This window comes from Staurois parvus, unplaced genomic scaffold (genome assembly GCF_062004578.1).
Source record: "Staurois parvus isolate SC_StPar_1 unplaced genomic scaffold, SC_StPar_1.0 ptg001245l, whole genome shotgun sequence".
NCBI lineage: Eukaryota > Metazoa > Chordata > Amphibia > Anura > Ranidae > Staurois > Staurois parvus.
In genome coordinates, this window is record NW_028319041.1 from 792,852 (window position 1) to 819,679 (window position 26,828).

Sequence of the window (26,828 nt, forward strand, 5' to 3'; positions counted from 1 at the left end):
TGTGGGAGGCTGAGCGGCACTGGGGAGGCTGAGGGTACTCAGGGGGCCTGGAGGGTTAGGAAGCTCTGCAGCAGACTTGGTGGCCCTAGTGGGGATGAGGTTTCTGGAGAAAGTTAGAGTACCTGGGGAACACTGTTGGTAGTCAGAGGCACGTTGGAGGGCTGGATGCTCTGCAGGAAACTGGAGGGATGGCAATGAGGGAGACTGAGCAGCACTGTGGGAGCTGAGAGTACTCAGGGGACCTGGAGGGTTACGAAGCTCGGAAGCAGACTTGGTGACCCTATAGGGAAGGAGGTTTCTGGAGAAGGATAGATGACGCTGTGGGACACTGTTGGTAGATGGGGCACTATATAGGGCTAGAGGCTCTGCAGGAATCTAGGGGCACTGTGGGTGGCGGAGCAGCACTGTGGGGGCTGAGGGTACTCAAGGGGCCTGCAGGGTTAGGTGACTCTGCAGAAGACTTGGTGGCATTATGGGGGATGAAGTTTCTGCAGGTACTTGGCGGGCACTGTTGGACAATGTTGGAGGTTGGCGGCACTATGGAGGGCTGAAGGCTCTGTAGCAAGCTGGGGGGGGGGGGGGCACTGTGGAGGCTGAGGGTACCCAGGGGCCTGGAGGGTTAGGAGACTCCTGCAGCCTAAAGGGGATGAGGTTTCTGGAGAAAGAGGATGATATGGGACACTTGGTAGTTGGGTACACTATGATGGGCCTGGAGGCTCTGCAGAGAACTAAGGGGGACTGTGGGAGCCTGAACGGCACTGTGGAGGCTGAGGGTACTCAGGGGGCCAGGAGGGGTAGGAAGCTCTGCAGCAGACTTGCTGGCCCTATAGGGGATGAGGTTTCTGGAGGAAGCTGGAGGCCACTGTGGGACACTGTTGGAGGTTGGGGTAGATGGGGAGGACTGGAGGCTCAGTAGCAGGCTTGGGAGCACTATGAGAGCAGGGAGGCACTGTGGGAGATTATGGGATCTGCAGCTGTTTGGAATCGTGGAAGAAGGCAAGCCACAGCCCAATGATTGAGAACAGGCCTGGACTGGCCATCGGGCACACTGGGCATCTGAATGGTGGGCCCAATGTCCAAACAGCTGCAGCAGCTGGGCTACTCCTTGAGCCTGTGCCACTCACCCAGCCTTTACCACGTTCAGCCAGCCAGCCATGCCATTCAATTCACTGCATGGTCATCTGGACCGAGGGGGGGGGGGGAGCAGACTAGAGGTCAGCTAACTATAAAGGGGCGGAGCTGGAGAAGAAGCTCCATCGCTGCATGTCAGGATAGGTGTCACTGCAGCCACAGACACCACAGACCCCCAGATAAAGTGAGTGCTGCTTGTCCAGTAACACATTTTGTAGAGATTGTGTATAACTGTGCAGGGAGGATGCTTTGGTCCCTGTCTATCTCTTACAATGTGAATGATACTGGAGAGAGGAAGTTAAAGTGAAGACATCAGAGACCAGCCATTGCCTCCACTTTACCAACTGATAGCCAATCAAATGCCCACTGTGCCCGATGGCCAGTCCAGGCCTGTTCTCAGTCACTGGGCTGTGGCCTGTTTTCTTCAATGATTCCAAATAACTGGAGATCCCATAACCTCCCACAGTGCCACCCTGCTCTCATAGTGCTCCCCAGCCTGCTACTGAGCCTCCAGCCCTCCCTAGCTACCCCAACCTCCAACAGTGGCCTCCAGCTTCCTCCAGAAACCTCATCCTATAGGGCCCCAGCAAGTCTGCTGCAGAGCTTCCTGATCCTCCTGGCCCACTGAGTACCCTCAGCCTCCCACAGTGCCGCTCACACTCCCACAGTATCACTCACATTGTAGGAGAGAGACAGTTCTTGACCCAACATGGTGTCCTGCATTTAACCACTTCCCGTCCGCCATACATTTTGACAGAAAGTTGCTAAATGGACACATTGTTTCTTTTAACTGGGGGGAAATACACTAAAAGGAAACTTTCTATTTCCCCGAGTTAAAAGAAACAATGTTTCCTTTTAGTTTGTTTCCCAAAATAAAAAGAAACAATGTTTCCTTTTAGTTTGTTTTCCGAGAAAAGAAACAATGTTTCCTTTTAGTTTGTTTCCTGAGATAAAAGGAAACCATGTTTACTTTTAGTTTGTTTCCTGAGATAAAAAGAAACAATGTTTCCTTTTAGTTTCCAGAGATAAAAAGAAAGAAAGTTTCCTTTTAGTGTTTCTTTTTCTCTCTGGAAACTAAAAGGAAACATTGTTTCTTTTCTCGGGAAACAAAATAAAAGGAAACATTGTTTCTTTTTATTTTGGGAAACAAACTAAAAGGAAACATTTTTTCTTTTTATCTCGGAAACAAACTAAAAGGAAACATTGTTTCTTTTATCTCAGGAAAGCAACTAAAAGGAAACATGGTTTCTTTTTATCTCAGAAATAAACTAAATGGAAACATTGTTTCTTTTTATCTCGGGAAACAAACTAAAAAGAAACATGGTTTCTTTTAACTTGGGGGAAATACACTAAAAGGAAACTTTCTTTCTTTTAGCTGGGGGGGGGGGGGGGGAGTGACAGCTGATTCTCTGAGCTATAGTGAAGAGAAAAAAAAGCCGGTAATTACAATTAAAAACCAGCTCTGACCTATAGTGACAGCAACGTTTTTCTAACTTTCTTCTGACCTCCGGAACGGATTAATTGGTTTTCAAAGCATTCCTATGGGAAACCGCGTTTCAGTTTACAAATTTTTTGCAATATTTTCGCAATATTTTTAATAAACGTCCCTAAGAATGCATTCAATTCATAAACCGAGCTACACCTGTATTTGTAATTTGGTTAAAATAAATAAAAAATTAAAAGGGCTGCTCGGTCTAAAATGCCGGGGCCAATTTTTTGTCCCAGTCCGGGCCTGGTTGAGAACCATTGGTGCTATAATGAACCTGGCAAGCCTGATAATTGTACGGCAATGGCAGACGTCGGTTTCTGCTGAGCAGACTGGAGAATTATACCTCTCTCATTATTGTAGCGAGGGGCTCCTTGCTTCTGACGATTGGCTGCGTTCACGATTTCATCTTTGCGCCGCGCCTGTGTCAAGTGGATGGCCTCCAGGTGTGCTCCAAAGCAAGACCGATGTTGACATGAAGGCTCTCTCCGCGGATTCTCTCCATGATCTTCACCAGGGAGACTGCCTGATGTACAAATATACACATTAACAAAAGCCTCATTCAACAAAAAGACTTTGCGGATTCAAAATGAGCCAAAAAGGATCTAAAAAAAATGACTCAAGAAGAAAAATTCCCTCTTATAACTAACAGCCACTTCATAGAATCAGTTAATGAATTAATATATTATTTATTTCAGGTACTTATATAGGGCTGTCAATTTACGCAGCGCTTTACATATATATTGTACATTCACATTAGTCCCCGCCCCTGAGGGGCGTACAATCTAAAGTCCCGAACTCACATTCATACAAGCACAATTTGGACAGGAGCCAAATAACCTACCAGCATGTCTTTGGAGTGTCGGAGGAAAACGGAGTACACGGAGGAAACCACGCACGCACAGGGAGAACATGCAAACTCCAGGCAGGTGGTGGTGCCGTGGTTGGGATTTGAACCAACGACCCTAGTACTGCCAGGAGGAAGTGCTAACCATTTAGCAATAATAAAAAAGTACAGGCGTGCCATGGTTGGGTTTAATACATTTCTCTCCATTGGTTTTATGTTTGGTTCATGAATTGTTTCACAAATGTATTGATTTTTTTTCTCTTGAACACTTTCCCACACTTCTGTTATTAATATTTTTGTTGATGTTTATCACTCCAGGATATATTGATTATTAATATGCTATGTGTTTTAATAGTTTTCCACACATTGTAGTTTTGGACACTTTCCCACACTTTTTTATAGTTTTTCAGCACTTTTGTTTGGTTGTTTGCCCTGCTTGGGTTGATAGCGGCTCTCCTTTTAATTTATTCCTTTTTTTTTTTTTGAGTTTCAGAGACGCTGTTCCTGTTTTCAGCACTTTTGTATTATAAGAGAGATTTTTTGGGAAGAGCGTTGTCTTGATATTTACAGTTGTGCTCAAAAGTTTGCATCCCCTGGCAGAAATTGTGAAATGTTGGCATCGATATTGAAAATATGACGGATCATGCCAAAAAATGCTCTTTTATTGAAGGATGATGATCCTATGAAGCCATTTATTATCACATAGTTGATTGGCTCCTTTTTAAATCATAATAACAGAAATCACCCAAATGGCCCGGATCAGAAGTCTCCGACCCCCCTGGATCATAAGTCTCTGCCCCCCGGATCATAAGTCTCAGCCCCCCGGATCATAAGTCTCAGCCCCCCGGATCATAAGTCTCTGCCCCCCGGATCAGAAGTCTCAGCCCCCCGGATCAGAAGTCTCAGCCCCCCGGATCAGAAGTCTCAGCCCCCCGGATCAGAAGTCTCAGCCCCCCGGATCAGAAGTCTCAGCCCCCCCCAGATCAGAAGTCTCAGCCCCCCCCCCCGGATCAGAAGTCTCAGCCCCCCCCAGATCAGAAGTCTCAGCCCCCCCCAGATCAGAAGTCTCCGCACCCCCGGATCAGAAGTCTCCGAACCCCCGGATCAGAAGTCTCCGCACCCCCGGATCAGAAGTCTCCGCACCCCCGGATCAGAAGTCTCCGCACCCCCGGATCAGAAGTCTCCGCACCCCCGGATCAGAAGTCTCCGCACCCCCGGATCAGAAGTCTCCGCACCCCCGGATCAGAAGTCTCCGCCCCCGGATCAGAAGTCTCCGCCCCCTGGAATGTTTGGCCTTGGTACAGACACACAAGGTGACACACACAGGTTACAATGCCAATTAGAGGTTAATGTCCCACATCTGTGGCTTTTTAAATTGCAATTAGTGTCAGTGTATAAATAGTCAATGAGTTTGTTCGCTCTTACATGGAAGCACTGACTAGGCTAGATACTGAGCCATGGGGAGCAGAAAATGGGGATCCTTAGCCAGAGATCCTCCTAGAAGGAAAGCTCACCACACGGAGCCCAAAGGAACGTTTATAGTGTAGTATGTATTAACCACTTCCCGTCCGGCCCATGTATATAACCAGCCGAACGGGCGCAGTGCAGGAGCGGGTTGCCGTTCATAAACGGCGCCCGCATTCACAGCCTGTGAGCGCGCCAATCGCTGTATGGGACCTCTGTGTAAGGTCCCGATCATATGATCACTGATTGGCCAATCAGTGATCACATGAATAGTAGTAAGCAAGATGTCCTTCTGACATCATTGCTTACTACGTGTGAAATCTGTGAATGATCACAGAGATCACATGGTACAGGGCTATTCACAACAGCCTTGTACCATGTGACAAGCTGTGACCAATCATAGCTCTCACAGTATTTCTTAATGGCTGCAAGAATGCAGCCAGAGAGAAGGAGAAATGATTGCTATGATTGTATTGATACGAGTGTAAAAGCAGTCAGTGTAAAAAAAAAGAAAAAAAAAGAAAAAAAAACAAATCGTCATCACCCCCCACAAGTAGTACACTATGGTGACACTGTACTGCTAGGGTGACAGTATGTAAAAAAACAAAACATAAATATGAAAAAATAAAACAAAAAATGTAAAAACATATTTTTTTCATTTATAATTTTTGGTTATAAACTAATTAGGGTTATTTTTGTTTACTAATAAGATAACTGAAAACATTTTGGCCAAGATTTATGAAGAAATTTTATTTATTTGCAAAATTTTATAAGAAAAACACTTTTCAAAATTTTGGGACTTTTTCATTTATATAGCAAAAAAAAAAAAAATAAAAATCCCAGTGGTGAATAAATACCACCAAAATAAAGCTTTATCTGTCTCAAAAAAATGCTAAAAAAATTCGTCTGGGTACAGTGTTGCATGACCGCGCTATTGTCATTCAAAGTGTGACAACGCTGAAAGCTGAAAATTGGCCTGGACAGGAAGCGGGTGAAAGTGTCTGGACAGGAAGCCGGTGAAAGTGTCTGGACTGGAAGTGGTTAAAAAGCAGGTCATCAAGTGGTAAAGTTTTTCTCAGTACATGATACTGCATAGAACTGTCTAAATGACCCGAAAACATGGTCACCGTTAAACAGAACCAGTCACAATATAGCTAATGCAAGAATCTATATAATTAATTATAAATGAATTTATAAACCGGGTCAAACTTCATTCAGGAATCGGGAGACAGTATGTAAAGTCTCAGCAGTCGTTGGGGCAATTGTTAGGGCAATTGTTGGGGAATTGTTGGGGCAGCTACTGTGAAACGTCATGGCTCTCAAGCTCTATGGTCAACAAGTGGGAAAAAGTAACAATTGCCGCGCTTAATTTGAATGATTTCAGAAATTACTATTCAGATTCTTGCATCAACCCAATGGTAACCAGTTCTACATGGTGAGGCTCGGCGGTGAAGTTTGATTTTTTTTTTTTTTTCTTCAGTCCTTACTCTGGCTTGTTCTCGAAACTCATCCACAACCAAGCGATCAACTCTTGATGGATTTGTTGGAAGTCTTGGGACTGCTGAGCTGTAAGAGCTGGAAACTCTGTTTCCTGGGAAATTTCGAGCAAGCTCTGCTTCGGTCTACAAAAGGATACAATACGATGATTAATTACGGACACACAATGGACAGGTCAAGGCCTGTGTCTGCACACATCCACCTACTACAACAACAACAAAAGCAAAAAAGTCAAAATACAAAGCAGAGATTTGAGACGTTTCTACAGCTTCCAACATTAATAGGGTTTAGAAACATAAAAGAGATTGGTGGGGGAGGGCCTTTTTTTAGGCTACTGGGGAAATATATACAGTCATGGCCGAAATTGTTGGCACCCTTGATATTTTTCCTGAAAATCAAGTATTTCACACAAAAAAGGTATTGCATTAACACATGTTTTGCTATACACATGTTTATTCCCTTTGTATGTATTGGAACAAATATAAAACAGAGGCAGAAAAGCAAATATGACATAATGTCACACAAAACCCCAAAAATGGGCTGGACAAAAGTATTGGCACCCTTAACTTAATATTTGGTTGCACACCCTTTGGAAAACATAACTGAAATCAGTCGCTTCCTATAACCATCAATAAGCTTCTGACACCTCTCACCCGGAATTTTGGACCACTCTTCCTTTGCAAACAGCTCCAGGTCTCTCTTATTGGAAGGACACCTTTTCCCAACAGCAATTTTAAGATCTCTCCACAGGTGTTCAATGGGATTTAGATCTGGGCTCATTGCTGGCCACTTCAGAACTCTCCAGCGCTTCTTTGCCATCCATTTCTGAGTGCTTTTTGACGTATGTTTGGGGTCATTGTCCTGCTGGAAGACCCAGGATCTTGGACGCAAACCCAGCTTTCTGACACTGGGCCCTACAGTGCGACCCAAAATCCTTTGGTAATCCTCAGATTTCATGATGCCTTGCACACAGTCAAGGCACCCAGTGCCAGAGGCAGCAAAACAACCCCAAAACATCATTGAACCTCCACCATATTTTACCGTAGGTACTGTGTTTTGTTCTTTGTAGGCCTCATTCCGTTTTCGGTAAACAGTAGAATGATGTGCTTTACCGAAAAGCTCTATCTTGGTCTCATCTGTCCACAAGACGTTTTCCCAGAAGGCTTTTGGCTTACTCAAGTACATTTTGGCAAACTGTAGTCTTGCTTTTTTATGTCTCTGTGTCAGCAGTGGGGTCCTCCTGGGTCTCCTGCCATAGCGTTTCATTTCATTTAAATGTCGACGGATAGTTCGCGCTGACACTGATGCTCCCTGAGCCTGCAGGACAGCTTGAATGTCTTTGGAACATGTTTGGGGCTGCTTATCCACCATCCGGACTATTCTGCGTTGCAATCTTTCATCAATTTTCCTCATCCGTCCACGACCAGGGAGATTAGCTACAGTGCCATGGGTTGCAAACTTCTTGATAATGTTGCGCACTGTGGACAAAGGCAAATCTAGTTCTCTGGAGATGGACTTGTAACCTTGAGATTGTTGATATTTTGCCACAATTTTGGTTCTCAGGTCCTCAGACAGTTCTCGTCTCCTCTTTCTGTTGTCCATGCTTAGTGTGGCACAGACAGACACACAATGCAAAGGTTAAGTGAACGTCTCTCCTTTTTATCTGCTTTCAGGTGTGATTTCTATATTGCCCACACCTGTTACTTGCCCCAGGTGAGTTTACAGGAGCATCACATGCTTGTAACATTCTTATTTATCCGCAGTTGTGAAAGGGTGCCAATACTTTTGTCCAGCCCATTTTTGGAGGTTTGTGTGACATTATGTCGAATTTGCTTTCTTTCCTCCCTTTTTTTGTTTTGTCCCAATACACACAAAGGGAATAAACATGTGTATAGCAAAACATGTGTTAATGCAATACGTTTCGTGAGAAATACATGATTTCCTGGAGAAATATCAAGGGTGCCAACAATTTCGGCCATGACTGTATATATATGGTCTTTTAATCCCTGTAAAATGGTTTTCTAGAATTTTATTAAGGGACACTGGAAGTCAAACTTTTGGGATTCGGTAGGCAGCAGCGGACGATGGCTAAATGGCCCAATGTAAGAAGACCTGGGGCAGCTTGAAGGTCCTGAAGGCCAAGAAGTCCACCTGGTGGAACTTAAGAGAACATGTGAACAGAGGAGCCGGTGGCAACCTTGCATATCTGGGAAACAGAACCTGAAAAGTCCGAGAGGCAAACGCTATCCTAGCAAGAGTGAGCCTTTACAGGGAAGGGGGCAGCCTGATCTTGAGACCCCAAGTCTGAGTGATGGTTTATCTGAGCTAACAGAAATCAATCGTTCTGAAAGAAGAAGTGGCTGAGAAACTTGCACAGCCTGAACCACATCCAGAAAATGGAAGGAAGCTTCCTTCTGATGAACCAAAGCCAATGGGAAAGGAGGACAATATCCTGGTAAAGTGAAAAGCAGATGTAGACAGGTTGCCTACCTTAGGTAGTAAGCAGTGGCTGGCCCAGGCTAGGAGAAGGTGGTAAACTGGTCTGTCCTTTTTTTCCGGGCTTTTGGGACTCAGCCTACCCGCCCTGTGCTGCTAATATATAAGGTGGAAGGCTGGGTACTGGGGCCTTTGCTTTTGATTGCTCTTGGGATCCGGTCTGTGTCTTGGATCGTGGTACGAGCCTGGGTTTTAGGATGCCATGACGCCGCTTTTGTGGAGGGGGACTGCTGGGCCCTGCAGTCCACCCAAGGACCGACCATTTCTCCAGTTTGCTCCAATGTTGGATCCAATGTTGGACTATTGCCCTCTTAGGCAGCCACATCTTAGCTAGTTAGGATTAGGACTTGTTAGAACTGTGTTGCACTTTATGTTGGTGACTGAACTTTCAGTAAAGTTGTTAAACTCTTTCTAAGCCTGGTCTGAAGTTACTAAAGGGGTGCATGACAGTCACCTGGCAGGTTGTCTATCTTGGGTCAGTCAAGGCACATACAGGGTATGAAGCAAGTCAGTCACAACAGATTTACTCAGTATCGGAGTGAAGGAGGAAAGTGGTTGCAACAAGTAACCAAAGGACTGGTGTAAAGTGAAGAGTATCCTGTCGTGAAGCGTGGTACCTGGGTAGGGTGAGGCATCCTCCAATAGCGAGGGGGTTGCTGCTTGACTCCCTTTCCAGTGGTCAGCTTCCCATGGCAACCGGGACCAACCCACATTACAGGGACTCTCAGCCTCAAGGCTTGGTATGGGAAAAGAAAGAGTTAATAAAGTGCACACGTGAGGTCCACGCTAGGTGCACAGTGGGACCTCATTCTGTCACCAGGAGTGAGGTGGCAGAGGTACACAGGATGGGTGGAGTGAGCATAGGCTTAGTGGTGTCCGCGGCACATGGCTCATCTCTACGTTGGGGGGGCCTGCCTTAAGGTTGATTTCACCTGAAAACAGCCGCCGCCTTGTCTTGGGGCATTGATGAGCATGTGCACGGGAAAGGTACCCCCTGTGCAGGGCCCACACTGCCTGGCATAGCCCAAGAACCCCGTGGGCTTAGAGTCATGAGGATCACCCGCCATCCAGCCCACACAGCACGAAGAACACCACCTTGTCTCTATAGAAGACCAGAAAGGGTTCCTTGCAGGTGAAGACCAGGAAGCAACAAGGAAAGAGACCTTGTATCTTCTAGTTAATATCATGTGACATACAAATCTGTAACTACCACCATTTTATTCTTCAGGGACTCTTTCAGAAGTTCTTTGGATATTGATTTTGTAAATGTGTGCAAAAAAGGCACTTTCGGTGAAGGGGATATGGGTCCTATATAACCCCTGCAAACAATCCACGACCGATTAGTAGAAAGTAAGTGGGTGGCACCTGATACATTAGAACTGGGACTGTTAACCCCTATCCCTCTTGTGTCTAGAATGGGCCATGTAGTGGCCACAATGCGTTAGGCAACAAGCTGGCTCAGGATAAGAAGTGATGGGGCCTCCAGCAGCTGGTAGCAGATGAGCATCAGGGACCACAGGGCTGAAGGTCACCAAAGCCACTCTAGGCAGACAGCAGGAATGGATCTCAGATCAAAGTTCCACGTGGCCCATTGCAGCAGGAAGAGCAGCAAAGAGATGCTTCCACCATGCTGCATAGCGGGAAAGAGAGCGTGGAGTGAAAAGCGACAGTCCACCCAGCGTATGCCATCAGCATTAACCATAATATGGCAAAGCAAAAATGGAAATGGGGAACAATGGCGCCCAGTGACCAATAAAACAAAGGGAGTTCTCATTTCTTGGTCTGATCAGCCTACTCACTGAGATTTTATACAGGCAATGCCAGTGGCTCTGGACCTGGAATACGGTCCACGGCTGACTTGTCCAGAGTCTAGAAAGTGCCCCATGCAGAACCCAGTGCCTGAAGGTCACTTCCAGGCTAGTCCCACAACATCCAGATCAGCAGGGTCCGAAGGTAGCACGGTGAAGGCCAGGCTGAGGACAACCACACAGAGTAGCTGCAAATCAGAGAAACAAAAAACAGTGGTCTAGATCAGGGGTCTCCAAACTTTCTAAACAAAGGGCCAGTTTACTGTCCTTCAGACTTTAGGGGGTTGGACTGTTGCCAATGGCTAATGGGAGTAGAACATTTCCTGGTGTCAGTTGGGGGAATAGTACCCAATCATTGGTGTCAGTGGGAGGAATTATGCCTCATTATTGGTATCTGTGGGGGGAATAGTGTCCCATCATTGTTGTCAGTGGAAGACATAGTGCCCTAACATTGGTGTTAGTAGGATGAATAGCGCCCCATTGTTGGTATCAGTGGGAGGAATAGTGCCCCACTTTTGGTGTCAGAGGGAGGAATAGTGCCCCATTATTAGTGTCCGTGGAGGAATTATGCCCCATCATTAGTGTCCGTGGAGGAATTATGCCCCATCATTGGTGTCAGTGGGAGGAATAGTGCCCCATCGTTGGTTTCAGTGGGAGGAATTATGCCCCACTTTTGGTGTCAGAGGGAGGAATAGTGCCCCATTATTGGTGTCAGTGGAGGAATTATGCCCCATCATTGGTGTCAGTGGAGGAATTATGCCCCATCATTGGTGTCAGTGGAAGAATTATGCCCCATCATTGGTGTCAGTGGAGGAATTATGCCCCATCATTGGTATCAGTGGGAGGAATAGGGCCCCATCATTGGTATCAGTGGGAGGAATAGGGCCCCATCATTGGTGTTAGTGGGAGGAATTATACTCCATTGTTGTTGTCAGTGGGAGGAATTATGCCCCATTGTTGGTGTCAGTGGGAGGAATAGTGCCTCGTAATTGGTATCAGTGGGAGGAATAGTGCCCCATCATTGGTGTCAGTGGGAGGAATACAGCCCCATCATTGGTGTTAGTGGAGGGATTATGCTCCATTGTTTGTGTCAGTAGGAGGAATAGTGCCCCATCTTTGGTATAAGTAGGAGGAATAGTGCCCTATAATTGGTGTCAGTGGGAGGAATAGTGCCCCATCATTGGTGTCAGTGGGAGGAATAGTGCCCCATCATTGGTAACAGAGGGAGGAATAGTGCCCCATCATTGGTGTCAGTGGGAGGAATAGTGCTCCATCATTGGTATCAGTGGGAGGAATAGTGTCCCTATCAATGGTGTCAGTAGGAGGAATAGTGCCCTATCAATGGTGTCAGTAGGAGGAATAGTGCCCTATCAATGGTATCAGTGGGAGGAATAGTGCCCCATAATTGGTGTCAGCAGGAGGAATAGTGCCCCATAATTGGTGTCAGTGGGAGGAATTATGCCCCATTGTTGGTGTCAGTGGGAGGAATTATGCCCCATTGTTGGTGTCAGTGGGAGAAATAGTGCCCATCATTGGTATCAGCGGGAGGAATAGTGCCCCATTGTTGGTGTCAGTGGGAGGAATAGTGCTCCATCATTTGTGGCAGCGGGAGGAATAGTGCCCCATCATTGGTGGCAGCGGGAGGAATAGTGCCCTATCATTGGTATCAGTGGGAGGAATAGTGCCCCATCATTGGTGTCAGTGGGATGAATAGTGCCCCATCATTGGTATCAGCGGGAGGAATAGTGCCCCATTGTTGGTGTCAGTGGGAGGAATAGTGCTCCATCATTTGTGGCAGCGGGAGGAATAGTGCCCCATCATTGGTATCAGTGGGAGGAATAGTGCCCCATCATTGGTGTCAGTGGGAGGAATAGTGCCGCATCATTGGTATCAGTGGGAGGAATAGTGCCCCATCATTGGTGTCAGTGGGAGGAATAGTGTCCCATCATTGGTGTCAGTGGGAGGAATAGTGCCCCATCATTGGTATCAGTGGGAGGAATAGTGCCGCATCATTGGTATCAGTGGGAGGAATAGTGCCCCATCATTGATGTCAGTGGGAGGAATAGTGTCCCATCATTGGTGTCAGTGGGAGGAATAGTGCCCCATCATTGGTGTCAGTGGGAGGAATAGTGCCGCATCATTGATGTCAGTGGGAGGAATAGTGTCCCATCGTTGGTGTCAGTGGGAGGAATAGTGCCGCATCATTGGTGTCAGTGGGAGGAATAGTGCCGCATCATTGGTGTCATTGGGAGCAATTATGCCCAAATGTTGGTGTCAGTGGGAGGAATAGTGCCCCAAGAGCTGGATGAAGGCAACCAAAGGGTCGCATTTGACCCCTGGGCCATAGGTTGGAGATCACTAGTGTAGAGAGACTTGACGGAAGAAAAGAATAAAGAAGAAAACTTCCTAGAAACGTCAATGGTTCATCTTTGAAACAGGAGAGCTAAAGAAAAGATTTCCATCCTCCTAGGATGCTAGCAAAAAAAAACATGGTATGTCAAGACATGCTGGGCTGACCTACAGTTTTCTGGTTTGTTAGTGTCCAATCCTTCTGTAGGTGGCAGTATAACCCAATGGTTAAGCATTCCAGTGTCCCTCAAGAGATGCAAAATAAATTCTTTTGTACTGAACGCCATCATGAAGAATAAGTGTGAGCTAAGCTGAAAAGCGGGACTGACTCCTCTAAGACCTATGCTAATGAGATCTTTAGGTGCTTATGAAGCCGGACCCCAAGGAAACAACAAAACACTAAGATGAAACATATAATGTAGCTGCCAATGGATTTGTATCTCTGCCCATCCAGTCCTGAGATTTACACAGCTCTGCCACACAACACAGAGCAGGGCAGAGGACCTGATCGATCTCTTGCTGCATTTTGAGAAGTCTTTTCCTTCCCCAGCTTATGACTGGACAGTGGAGGAGCAGCATTAGACTGATGCTCTCATCTTCCTGTCACTTTGCTCTTTCTTCCTATGATCAACACAATCAGTTGGCTACATTTGCTATTTCTCCCTCTACCTAAGCTCTGTTGTACGAGTATTTAATACCACATCAAATTGAGGTACTTACACTGCTTGCATTTTAAATATACATTTAATGGTCTATTAAATTGTATGCCCAGCCAGAGGCGTCCCTACGGTAGGTGTCACCCGGTGCGGTAACACTTGGTGACACCCCCTCCGACGATCCCCGCAGAATGGATCGGATCTGCGGATTGAGCAGAATGGATCGGACTCCATCCTGGGGGGATCGTCGGCTTTCTTTACAACTTACCTTTTCTTGGAGCGGCTCCGGTGTCACCCTGTATAGGTTGCATGCGGACGATCCCCGCAGGATGGATCAGATCTGCGGATTGAGCATAATGGATCGGAGCAGAGGCGTCCCTAGGGTTGGTGTCACCCGGTGCGGTAACACTTGGTGACACCCCTTCCGATGATCCCCACAGAATGGATCGGATCTGCGGATTGAGCATAATGGATCGGACTCCATCCTGCGGGGATCGTCGGTTTTCTTTACAACTTACCTTTCCGTGGAGCGGGTTCGGTGTCACCCCGTATAGGTTGCATGCCGACGATCCCCGCAGGATGGTTCGGATCTGCGGATTGAGCATAATGGATCGGAGCAGAGGCGTCCCTAGGGTTGGTGTCACCTGATGCGGTAACACTTGGTGACACCCCCTCCGACGATCCCCGCAAAATGGATCGGATCTGCGGATTGAGCAGAATGGATCGGACACCATCCTGCGGGGATCGTCGGTTTTCTTTACAACTTACCTTTTCTTGGAGCGGGTTCGGTGTCACCCTGTATAGGTTACATGCCGACGATCCCTGCAGGATTAATCAGATCTGCGGATTGAGCATAATGGATCGGAGCAGAGGCGTCCCTAGGGTTGGTGTCACCCGATGCGGTAACACTTGGTGACACCCCCTCCGACGATCCCCGCAGAATGGATCGGATCTGCGGATTGAGCATAATGGATCGGACTCCGAGCCATTATGCTCCCCAATCCACAGATCCGATGCATCCTGCGGGGATCGCTGGCATTCTTTACAACTTACCTTTTCTTGGAGCGGGTTCGGTGTCACCCCGTATAGGTTGCATGCCGACGATCCCCGCAGGATGGATCGGATCTGCAGATTGAGCATAATGGATCGGACTCCGAGCCATTATGCTCCCCAATCCGCAGATCCCATCCATCCTGCAGGGATCGCTGGCTTTCTTTACAGCTTACCTTTTCTTGGAGCAGGTCTGGTGTCACCCCGTACAGGTTGCATTGCGACGAGGATCATCGGCATGCAACCTATTTGGGGTGACACCGGACCCGCTCCAAGGAAAGGTAAGTTGTAAAGAAAGCCGCCGATCCCCGCAGGATGGATCGAATCCATCCTGCGGGGATCATCGGATTGCTTTACAACTTACCTTTTGGTGGAGTGGGTCCGGTGTCGCCCTGTGCGGTCGGTGTCACCTGGTGTGGACCGCATCCCTCTCACCTGCCTCGGGACGCCACTGTGCCCAGCCATATCTCTCTGTCTGTGTCCCTGCTGCAGACTATTCCCTCACTTCCTGTCTGGAGAAAACAGTGTCAGGGTATATCCAGGGGCGGACTGACCATTCGAGCACTCCCTGAGGGCCCGGGGTCAGTAGGGGGCCCCATAAAATGCCCCTGGTATCTTTTATAGGCTTTTTTGGGTGTTTTGAGTGGGGGCAAGGACACAGGGGCCCCATTATCCCCAATTGCCCGGGGGCCCCATGAGTAGTCAGTCTGCCCCTGGGTATATCGTTGTAACAGAGCCCTGGAGAGCACTGAAGACCCAACAGGAGTTCTCATCCTTTCCCCAGTCTATCCAAAACCAGAGGAAACCTCTTTGGCTTGACATACAATGAATACAGAACCTCATTTCATGGCTGGAGGACGTCCAACGCCATCTAAGCTTTTTCCTCCCTTAGCGTCCTGGTCCGCCCCTTTCATTCATTGGATTTCAGTTCTCTCAATCATGAAGGTTCGGTGTCACATGTGGGCATTACCAAGACCTGCCTAGAAGCACTCACACCTCCCGATCAACATGCACCCATCAAGGCTTTTTTGATATAGTCCTCCAAAGAGCTAGGCCACTCCTTGCATCAGGGCTGAGGGCTCCTGCAAGGAATACGTAGGTACTTTTCAACACAGAAGAACCCCTCAAATAACTTTCTCAGGGAACCCCAGCTTAAAATGACTATATCTACAGCTCATGATCAGGGGCGGACTGACAACTCATCGGGCCCCTGGGCAATAGGGGATCATGGGGCCCCTGTGTCCATGCCCAAACTCAAAAAAGGCTATGAAAAAGGTACCAGGGGCATCTTATGGGGTCCCCTACTGACTCCGGGCCCTCGGGCAGTGCCCGAGTTTCCAAATGGTCAGTCCACCCCTGCTCATGATACGTTAGTGTGTGGTCAGTGGGAAGAATGTTCCTTACACTTGTGGTCATTGGGAAGAATTACCCCCTTACAGATACAAAAAAGATCTATGGTGTCAGTGGGAACTTATCTGAGAGGCACAAACTGCTCATTGCTCAAGGAGCCCCTAGCAACCTCTGGAGGAACCCTAGGGCTCCATGGATCCCTGGCTGGGAAACCATGTTTTAGATAGTCACACAAAGCTAACCAAGAAAAGCCAAGTGGCTTTTGGTTTTAGAACAAATATGGAGAACTTTCCCCAGTCCTTGGATTCCTCTGTAGCTTCATAACTATTGTAACACATTCACAAGAAGGTCTTCTTACTTTTTTCCTTTCTTTCTCTAAAGCCCGAAACTGCTCACAGCATTCCTCTAGCTGTAAATGGAGTTCATTGGCAGGTCCACTGCGATTTCTTGAAGGGCGGCATCTGTTGAAGGAAGCTGGAAAGGGAAAGTAAGGAGGGGGGATTTCACCGCAGAACAGGTCACTTATAAAAGGTTGGATCTGATTGATATCTTCGTAATGGAACAGATCGATGAGGTCAGAAAACGGGAAAGGTGGAGGAAAAGACATATTTGTTGTTGGAGAAAACAACTGCGGGTTAAAGGGAGGAAAATTCTGATTCTGTTTTAAATCAGACATCAGAGAAAAAGGAGGCAGAAAGGAGGCATTCACAAAGTCAGACATGTTCCCTAGGTTGGGTTCTTGTTTGCGTTGGAAAGGGCTGCAAGGAGGCGGGTTTTGTTTGACGCCGCTAGGTGGCATGTTCCAAGCTCTTCTTCCTCTTCGGTCAGGATTTCCATTGTTTGGAGGGTTTGTTCTTTTAGGCAGTTTGTGGAGCCTTTCGGAGTTATTCTGTCCAGAACCTGGTTGAGTCGGTGACCAGTTGGGTGGATAACCAAATGCCGTATTCCGATACATGCCCTCCTTACAAGGAGACGAGCGACTGAAACACTTGCCGCGCCTCTGGTTCTCATCAATAAAGCTAGAGAAAGGTATCTGGTTGGTCGTTCCATTTAAGTGTCCATCTTTAGCAGAAGGTGGCAATGGTGGTTGAGAGAAATACCCAGGACAATGGGTTGGAGAACCATCAGACAGACTAGAGCTTGCAGGAGATGGCAAAGGGCTAGTTGCCGTTTTCTGGGTCACTAAGGGTTCACCATCTAACCATCTGTGTCCTTGGCTAGCCAACGGAAAGCCCTCGTTCGGGCTAATACAAGGTACTGGAGACTTTGCATAGGACTCCTTTTGGATTTGAGGAGTGATATTTTCGAAGGTGCCAACTTTTGGAAAACCGGAGTAGTTTTCCGACCCTTCCTTGTAGTGTGCCTTTTGTGTGGTCGGATGGAAACCGTGAGTTTTAGAAAATTGCTGATTAAACTGGAACGCTGGTGGCTTCATACACAGTGGAGAAAAGTCACCGGAAGGTTTTGCATATGTTTCTTTTCCCCAACCTTCTCTTGGGCCAGGCGGGTAATTCATTTGACCGGTTGGGCTACCCCTACTGAACTTGCCTCTCCCCTTGTCATTTTTCCATGAGGGCCGATGTACGCCAGAGTATTCTTTTGCCCTTTTCTGTGAGCTGGGGCAGACGTTAGCAGCTTTGCTTCCGGAATCTCTTCCGTTAAACTTGACAAAGCCGTCGACGGACTGATTAGGCCAGTCAATGGGCTGGAAGGAGGAATTCAGTTCCAAGGCTTGATTTTCAAAGTAAAGGTCTTGGAATACATCTTCTAGCCTTGGGCTGCAGGTGTCAGGGCTGGACACCCAAGAATCCAGCAAACCCAGGTCCTCAAACCCTCTCTGAAGGCTTTCGATGTCTGGCAATTTTCTTGCAGGCTCCTGGTATGCTTGGGGGCCAATTACGTGGGAGATATCATTTCCTGGAAGGATATTGGGTACGTATTCAGAGAGATTCTGGTGGTCACTTGCAGCCCACAGGGGAGGAAACAGTCTAGATAGCGAGTCCCTGAAAAACAAAGAAAAAATGAGGAAGAAGTCCAGGCTAATAGTTATCTCTTTATTAAAATAAATCATTAAAGAGGACCTCTGACCTTCTCTTCAGTCAAGCAGTTGTACCAGCTAATGTCCTGGACTGAATTTGCTTACTCTGATTTCACAGCCCACCTCATTTTATGACTGGAAGAAGTCCAACATCATCTAGCCCTTTCCACTATAACCCTACTGTCCCTGGTCCACCCCTTTGATCCACTGGATTCTAGTTGTTTCTATAACTGGGGCTCAGCAACACATGTGGGCGTCACCACAGCTTTCTGTTTTCAGGAAGATATGTACTGCACCCTTCTGACCCTACTGACCCATTCTTCCAGCCATGATCTGTCTGCATTGCATAGAGAAGCACAGAGACCAAGTAATGACATCACCATATCTAAACGAAGGTAATAAATGGAAAACTTTTATTTCAAAATGTCATTACCACGTTGATGAGGAGGCTGGAATAAAGACTTAATGTGGAACTCCAGGCTATAACTATCTAATCTTATATCTGCTCCTACCAGGGGCGGACTGACAACTCATGGGGCCCCCGGGCAATAGGGGATCATGGGGCCCCTCTGTCCTTGCCCAAACTCAAAAAAACCTATGAAAAACGTACCAGGGGCATCTCAAGGGGCCCCCTACTGACCCAGGGCCCTTAGGCAGTGTTTCCAAATGGTCAGTCCGCCCCTGGCTCCTACCCCTCTTCTAACACCTATACTAACCACCCTGTAGAAGGAAGGCCCTTATACCTACCTATCCTGGTCCGGTCACATGATAGGATTCTAGCAGCGACTACAGGGGAGAGACATGACAGACGACATTGGATGCGCCATAGTCACCACCCAGGCATTTCAGCCATTGTGGGTGATCTCTGCTGTACGGGACCTCTGTATGAGGTCCCGATCATGTGATCACTGATTGGCCAATCAGTGATCACATGCATAGTAGTAAGCAAGATGTCACTTCTGACATCATTGCTTACTACTAGTGAAATCTGTGAATGATCACAGAGGTCACATGGTACAGGGCTATTCACAACAGCCTTGTACCATGTGACAAGCTGTGACCAATCACAGCTCACACAGTATTTCTCAATGGCTGCAAGAATGCAGCCAGAGAGAAGGAGAAATGATTGTTTTTGCAGCCTTTATGGGTGTAAAAGCAATCAGTGTAAAAACAAAAAAAAATCTTCATCACCGCCCACAAGTAGTACAGTCACCATCTGCTCTTTCGATCGGGACCTTTCCAATCATGTGACCACCGTGACGCATTACACCCCACCCGGTCCACCTCCCGGCGCCTGAAACTCTTAAAGGGCCAGGAGGCGCTGGCAGGAAGGGGTTAACCATTAGCCTACAGGGCACTTATACCCCCTTCCTGCCCAGGCCAGTTTTCAGCGCTGTCGCACTTTGAATGACAATTGTGCGGTCATGCAACACTGTACCCATATGAAATTTTTAGCATTTGTTTGAGACAGATAGAGCTTTCTTTTGGTAGTATTTCATCACCTCTGGGTGTTTTATTTTTTGCTAAACAAACCAAAAACAACTGAAAATTTGGGAAACATTTTGTAAGTAAGTGATTTTTCTCCTTCACTGATGTGCGCTAATGAGGCTGCAGTGATGGACACTGATAGGTGGCACTGATGGGCACTGATGAGGAGGCACTAGTAGGTGGCACTGATGGGCATTGGCAGGCATCACTGATGAGCACTGAAAGGCAGCACTCATATATGGCACTGATAGGCAGCACTGATAGGCGGCACTGACTGGCACTAATAGGCGGCACTGACTGGCACTGTTAGGCTGCACTGATAGGCGGCACTGACTGGCACTGATATGTGACACTGAAAGGCAGCTCAGATGGGCACTGATATGTGGCATTGATGTGCACTGGTAGGCACTGATAGGTGGCATTGATGTGGCACTGACAGCTGGCATTGATGGGCACTGTTAGGTGGCACTGCTGGGGCTACATTGATCATCAGGGCACACTGATCATCAGTGCCCTGATGATCAGTGTAGATGTCCCCTCCGAGGAATGCCGATTACCGGCTCTCCTCTCCTCTGTCAGTGTGACAGCTCGTGAGGAGAGAAATGCCGATAACCGGCATTTCTCTATTTACATGCGATCAGCTGTGATTGGACACAGCTGATCACATGACTGAGCCTAGATCTTTGTCTCTTTCCATTGATCGGTGATCTGCTGTGTCTGAGGGACACAGCGCACCACCGATCGCCGCGCTGCGCACTCCCAGAGCTGCACACGCACGGTTAGAGTGGGGGGATGTCATATGACGTCCTCCCAGAACGAGAGAACCGCCTTGCGCCCATTATTACCTTATATGGCGGGCGAGAGGCGGTTAAGATACATTTTTAGTGCAAAGTGATATTGTTTCCTGATAATCCACCCCCCTCCCCCCCCCCCCATTAATAGGATTCCCTGGTGGATGATTACATGGCCCCTCACATATCATTACCCAAGCCTGGCATGTGGTCACTCAGGCCCAAGAATGGCCACATGGGGAAGGTCACATGTTCTCCGATACGCAGACCAAGGGCTCCCTGGAGAGGCAGCAACACCTTAGTAATCAGAACCCATGTCAGAAGACCTCTAGGTACCTACCAGTCAGTCACAGCATCGATTTTGTTTGTGTCTTCTGGGAGATTTGACATCAATCCGAACACATCTGTACGGTTTTCAGAGTCGGGGTAAGTGAACACAGCACTAAATAAGAAGAACATAAAGTCATTTGAAGAATTTGAACTTCACTTTTGTTGACGCAAAAAAAAAACAAAAAAAAAAACTTTTTGTTGAATCTATAAACAAGTTTCTGATCGTGGAATTCACTCCAACCCAAGAAAAGTCGTACGTTGTATTATGCGCATGTACTTGTCAAACTCAATCTGGAAGCAGGAGGTTTGTTCAACAAACGTCAAGACGTTGATATGGTACTCCAACAAAGAGTTGTTCGAAATCACTCAAGCCCCTAAAGGCACTTCAAATGGTTGGACGAGGGATTTTTTACTTTCTCATCATAGTGTTCAAACAAAATTCTACAGGTCACCTGAGGCATGTTTACTTCCCCATATGCCGGGACATTTTCTACTCCCATTGGCCACAGTTCGGCCCCCCTAAAGTCTGATGGACAGTAATCTGGCCCTTTGTTTAGTTAGGTTGGAGATGCTTGGACTAGATTAATTTTGAATGACTTTTTCGTTCGAGTACCACTTCAATGTCTTGACTTTCGTAGAACGAACTTTGTACTACCATATTACCCTATTTTTCGCTCCAAAGGACGCACTTTTTCCCCCCCAAAAAAGGAGGGAAAATATCAGTGCGTCTTATGGAGCGAATATACAGTAAAGCGGCCGGTCCGGTATTTCCGCCACCACGTCAGAATACCGGGCATGCCGCTCAGCTGTTCTTACCTATTCCTCGGTCCAGCGCTGCAGTCTACCCGCACCGGCTTCTTCCCGCCCCGGCATCTGTGACAGCCGGGTGCCCATTGCACATGCGCGAGAAGCGCTGCGCTTTGTGAATGGTCCGGTGTCTCATGATAGGTCCCAGAAGACGCCGGGCCATTCACAAAGCGCAGCACTTCTTGCACATGCGCAATGGGCACCCGGCTGTCACAGATGCCTGTACTGTCCGCAGTTTCTGGTCATCCCCTGTACTATGTCCGCAGCCTCTGGTCATCCCCTGTACTATGTCCGTAGTCTCTGGTCATCTCCTGTACTGTGTCCGCAGTCTCTGGTCATCCCCTGTACTGTGTCCGCAGTCTCTGGTCATCCCCTGTACTGTGTCCGCAGTCTCTGGTCATCCCCTGTACTGTGTCCGCAGTCTCTGGTCATCCCCTGTACTGTGTCCGCAGTCTCTGGTCATCCCCTGTACTGTGTCCGCAGTCTCTGGTCATCCCCTGTACTGTGTTCGCAGTCTCTGGTCATCCCCTGTACTGTGTCCGCAGTCTCTGGTCATCCCCTGTACTGTGTCCGCAGTCTCTGGTCATCCCCTGTACTGTGTCTGCAGTCTCTGGTCATCCCCTGTACTGTGTCTGCAGTCTCTGGTCATCCCCTGTACTGTGTCCGCAGTCTCTGGTCATCTCCTGTACTGTGTCCGCAGTCTCTGGTCATCTCCTGTACTGTGTCCGCAGTCTCTGGTCATCCCCTGTACTGTGTCCGCAGTCTCTGGTCATCCCCTGTACTGTGTCCGCAGTCTCTGGTCATCCCCCGTACTGTGTCCGCAGTCTCTGGTCATCTCCTGTATTGTCCGCAGTCTCTGGTCATCTCCTGTACTGTGTCCGCAGTCTCTAGTCATCTCCTGTACTGTGTCCGCAGTCTCTAGTCATCTCCTGTACTGTGTCCGCAGTCTCTGGTCATCTCCTGTACTGTGTCCACAGTCTCTGGTCATCTCTTGTACTGTGTCCGCAGTCTCTGGTCATCTCCTGTACTATGTCCGCAGTCTCTAGTCATCTCCTGTACTGTGTCCGCAGTCTCTGGTCATCTCCTGTACTATGTCCGCAGTCTCTGGTCATCTCCTGTACTGTCCGCAGTCTCTGGTCATCTCCTGTACTGTGTCCGCAGTCTCTAGTCATCTCCTGTACTGTGTCCGCAGTCTCTAGTCATCTCCTGTACTGTGTCCGCAGTCTCTAGTCATCTCCTGTACTGTGTCCGCAGTCTCTGGTCATCTCCTGTACTGTGTCCGCAGTCTCTGGTCATCTCTTGTACTATGTCTGCAGTCTCTGGTCATCTCCTGTATTGTCCGCAGTCTCTGATCATCTCCTGTACTGTCCGCAGTCTCTGGTCACTTCCTGTACTGTGTCTGCAGTCAATTGGTTCAGAATATTTTTTTTCTTGTTTTTCTCCTCTAAAACCTAGGCGCGTCTTATGGAGCGAAAAATACGGTACCTTTGACAAGTGCACGCGCATAAGCACTAGATATGATTTTTATTGGCCATGACTGAATTCAATGGTTAGAAATTGGTTTGTTCCCAATAGATTCGACAAAAATTTTCCATCCTTATCCTTTTATGCTTTTTGTAATTAACATTCTGGTTGAAACCTATTGTTGAATTGTTCTCTTTAATGAAGGACAGTTTAACGAATTGTCATTTTCAGAACGTTCGTTCAGTTAAGAGGAAAAGGGGACAACTGGACAATATGTTTCAACCATAAAGAGCAAAAAAACTGGAAGATACAGATTGAAAATTTTTGTTGAATCTATAAACAAGTTTCTGATTGTTGATTTCGCTCCAACCCAAGAAAAGTCGTAAGTTGTATTATGCGCAGGGGCGGACTGACCATTTGGGAACTCAGGCACTGCCCGAGGGCCCGGGGTCAGTAGGGAGCCCCATGAGATGCCCCTTGGTACCTTTCATAGGCTTTTTTGGGTGTGGTTTGAGTGTGAGCGAGGACACAGGGGCCCCATGATCCCCTATTGCCTGGGGGCCCCATGAGTTGTCAGTCCGCCCCTGATTATGCGCATATACTTGTCAAACTCAATCTGGAAGTAGGAGGTTTTTTCAACCAAAGTCAAGACGTTGACATGGTACTCGAAAAAATCAGTTGAGCTCCTAAAGGCACTAAAGGCACTTTAAATGGTTGGACGAGTGATTTTTATACTTCTCATCGTAGTGTTCAAACAGCTAATACCAATGGCTCATACGACTGCCATCAATTGTTTCATTTTTTTAATAAAAATCCATTATGTTGAATCAGGCACGTTAGATTGAGATGCGAAAACTGCGTGTTGCACTAATGATGTGAAAAACGAATGATCCAAAATTTTCATTCAGTTTTCTCATCATTCTATAAGGCTAGACTCTTTACTTCGGGCTCATTTCTATTCAGTAGATTGAGAAGGAAGGAGATCACCTCCAACACTACCATCTTAGATGGTAGTCAAGACGTTGACATGGTACTCGAAAAAAAAGTTGTTCGAAATCAGTTGAGCTCCTAAAGGCACTTCAGATGGTTGGACGAGTGATTTTTATACTTTCTCATCGTAGTGTTCAAACAAAAATCTACAGGTCACCATAAGGCTAGACTCTACTTTGGGCTCATTTCTATTCAGTAGATTGAGAAGGGAGGAGATCACCTCCAACACTACCATCTTAGAACGGGAGAATGCTATGTCCTGGACCTCTCTTTATCCTTTAGAGAAGACTGAAATAAATATTGTATTTCTAAAATTACCTCTTCTCCAAGCAGTCTGTTATGGAAGGTGTTTTGGTTTAAATAACATAAAGTAATTTGAACTTCACTTTTGTTAACTAAAAAAAAAAAAAATCCCCTCCAGGCCATCCAATCTAGAAATCCTCACCCACTTCTGTTATGGAGCTATTGAGTTTAGCATTCACCCTTCCTCAAACTGGCTGCTAACCGGGACAGTCTTCCTTCACTATAGTCACATGGACAATCTCAGTCTTATCTTCACAGACTAGACCACTGGTCTCCAAACTGTGTCCCATGGGCTTGAGGTGGCCCTTTGCTTGCCTTTATCCTACACTATTCCTCCCACTGCTGAGGGATGGGTGACTATTCCTGCCATGATACCTACGAAAGAGTTCTATCCTTCTCACTGACACCAAAGATGGGCCCGATTCCTGCCACTGATACCAACAATGGGGCAGTATTCTTGCCATTGACACCAATGATGGGGCACTATTCCTCCCACTGATATCAATGATGGGACCCTCTTCCTTTATCTAATACCAATGATGGGGCACTATACCTCCAACTAATACCAATGATGAAGCTCTAATATTCCCAATACCAATGATGGGGCACTATTCCTCCAACTAATACCAATGATGAGGCACTATTCCTCCCAGTGACACCAATGATGGGGCACTATTCCTCCCACTGATACCAATGATGGGGCACTATTCCTCCCACTGATACCAATGATGGGGCACTATTCCTCCCACTGATACCAATGATGGGACACTATTCCTCCCACTAATACCAATGATGGGCACTATTCCTCCCACTGACACCAATGATGGGGCACTATTCCTTCCACTGACACCAATGATGGGGCACTATTCCTCCCACTGACACCAATGATGGGACACTATTCCTCCAACTAATACCAATGATGGGACACTATTCCTCCCACTAATACCAATGATGGGGCACTATACCTCCCACTAATACTAATGATGGGGCACTATTCTTCCCACTGATACCAATGATGGGGTACTATTCCTCCCACTGATACCAATGATGGGGCACCATTCCTCCCACTGATACCAATGATGGGGCACTATTCCTCCCACTGATATCAATGATGGGGCACTATACCTCCCACTAATACCAATGATGGGGCACTATTCTTCCCACTGATACCAATGATGGGGTACTATTCCTCCCACTGATACCAATGTTGGGGCACTATTCCTCCCACTGATACCAATGTTGGGGCACTATTTCTCCCACTGATACCAATGATGGGGCACTATTCCTCCCACTAATACCAATGATGGGGCATTATTCCCCCCACTAATACCAATGATGGGACACTATTCCCCCCACTAATACCAATGATGGGGTACTATTTCTCCAACTAATACCAATGATGGGACATTATTCCCCCCACTAATACCAATGATGGGACACTATTCCCCCCACTAATACCAATGATGGGACACTATTCCTCCCACCAATACCAATGGCTCATACGACTGTGCCATCAATTGTTTCATTTTTCTAATAAAAATCCATTATGTTGAATCAGGCACGTTCGATTGAGATGTGAAAACTGCGTGTTGCACTAATGATGTGAAAAACGAATGATCCAAAATTTTCATTCAGTTTTCTCATCATTCTATAAGGCTAGACTCTTTACTTCGGGCTCATTTCTATTCAGTAGATTGAGAAGGGAGGAGATCACCTCCAACACTACCATCTTAGATGGTAGTCAAGACGTTGACATGTTACTTGAAAAAAAAGTTGTTCGAAATCAGTTGAGCTCCTAAAGGCACTTCAAATGGTTGGATGAGTGATTTTTATACTTTCTCATCGTAGTGTTCAAACAAAAATCTACAGGTTACCATAAGGCTAGACTCTTTACTTTGGGCTCATTTCTATAGATTGAGAAGGAAGGAGATCACCTCCAACACTACCATCTTAGATCGGGAGAATGCTATGTCCTGGACCTCTCTTTATCCTTTAGAAAAGACTGAAATAAATATTGTATTTCTAAAATTACCTCTTCTCCAAGCAGTCTGTTATGGAAGGTGTTTTGGTTTCTTCGTCACACACAGACCAGCTGCTGTACAGTTTGGACTGGGAAGGTGGAACGGCACTGGTAATTCCATTCACCAACTGGGAAAGTAGCGGATTGTCCATGCTTGGAATCATGCAGCCAACCTGAAAAGAAGAGAGAACCATCCTTTACCATGGAATATCACCACACAGGGCACATAAAAGTGCAATCAAAGGGCCAGTCAATCCAAATACATTTCCACTGGCTGGGTCTAATGGGTTGGGTCACCTATGGTCTACTTCCATCTCTTGGGGACTCCAGCAAGGGTATCGCCTTAATCGAGTTCCTGGATTTTTTTTCCACTTAACTTGGGGTGTTTCTACTCCCCTTGCTACATTGTGCATAGTACATAATACATTAAATATACACTCACCGCCACTTTATTAGGTCCACC

The 26,828-nt window shown here is 47.0% G+C and overlaps 1 protein-coding gene across 1 annotated transcript in view; it reads right to left on the minus strand.

The window, feature by feature from the left end:
- Positions 1-26,529, minus strand: part of LOC149437920 (uncharacterized) — a 42,142-nt gene extending 15,613 nt beyond the window's left edge. Inside the window, 6 exon segments of the mRNA XM_089660486.1 lie at positions 2,964-3,068; positions 3,071-3,143; positions 6,416-6,550; positions 16,493-18,137; positions 20,792-20,893; positions 26,378-26,529. Of these exon segments, the coding sequence (XP_089516612.1) occupies positions 2,964-3,068; positions 3,071-3,143; positions 6,416-6,550; positions 16,493-18,137; positions 20,792-20,893; positions 26,378-26,529 (2,212 nt within the window).
- Positions 26,530-26,828: the final 299 nt, after the last annotated feature.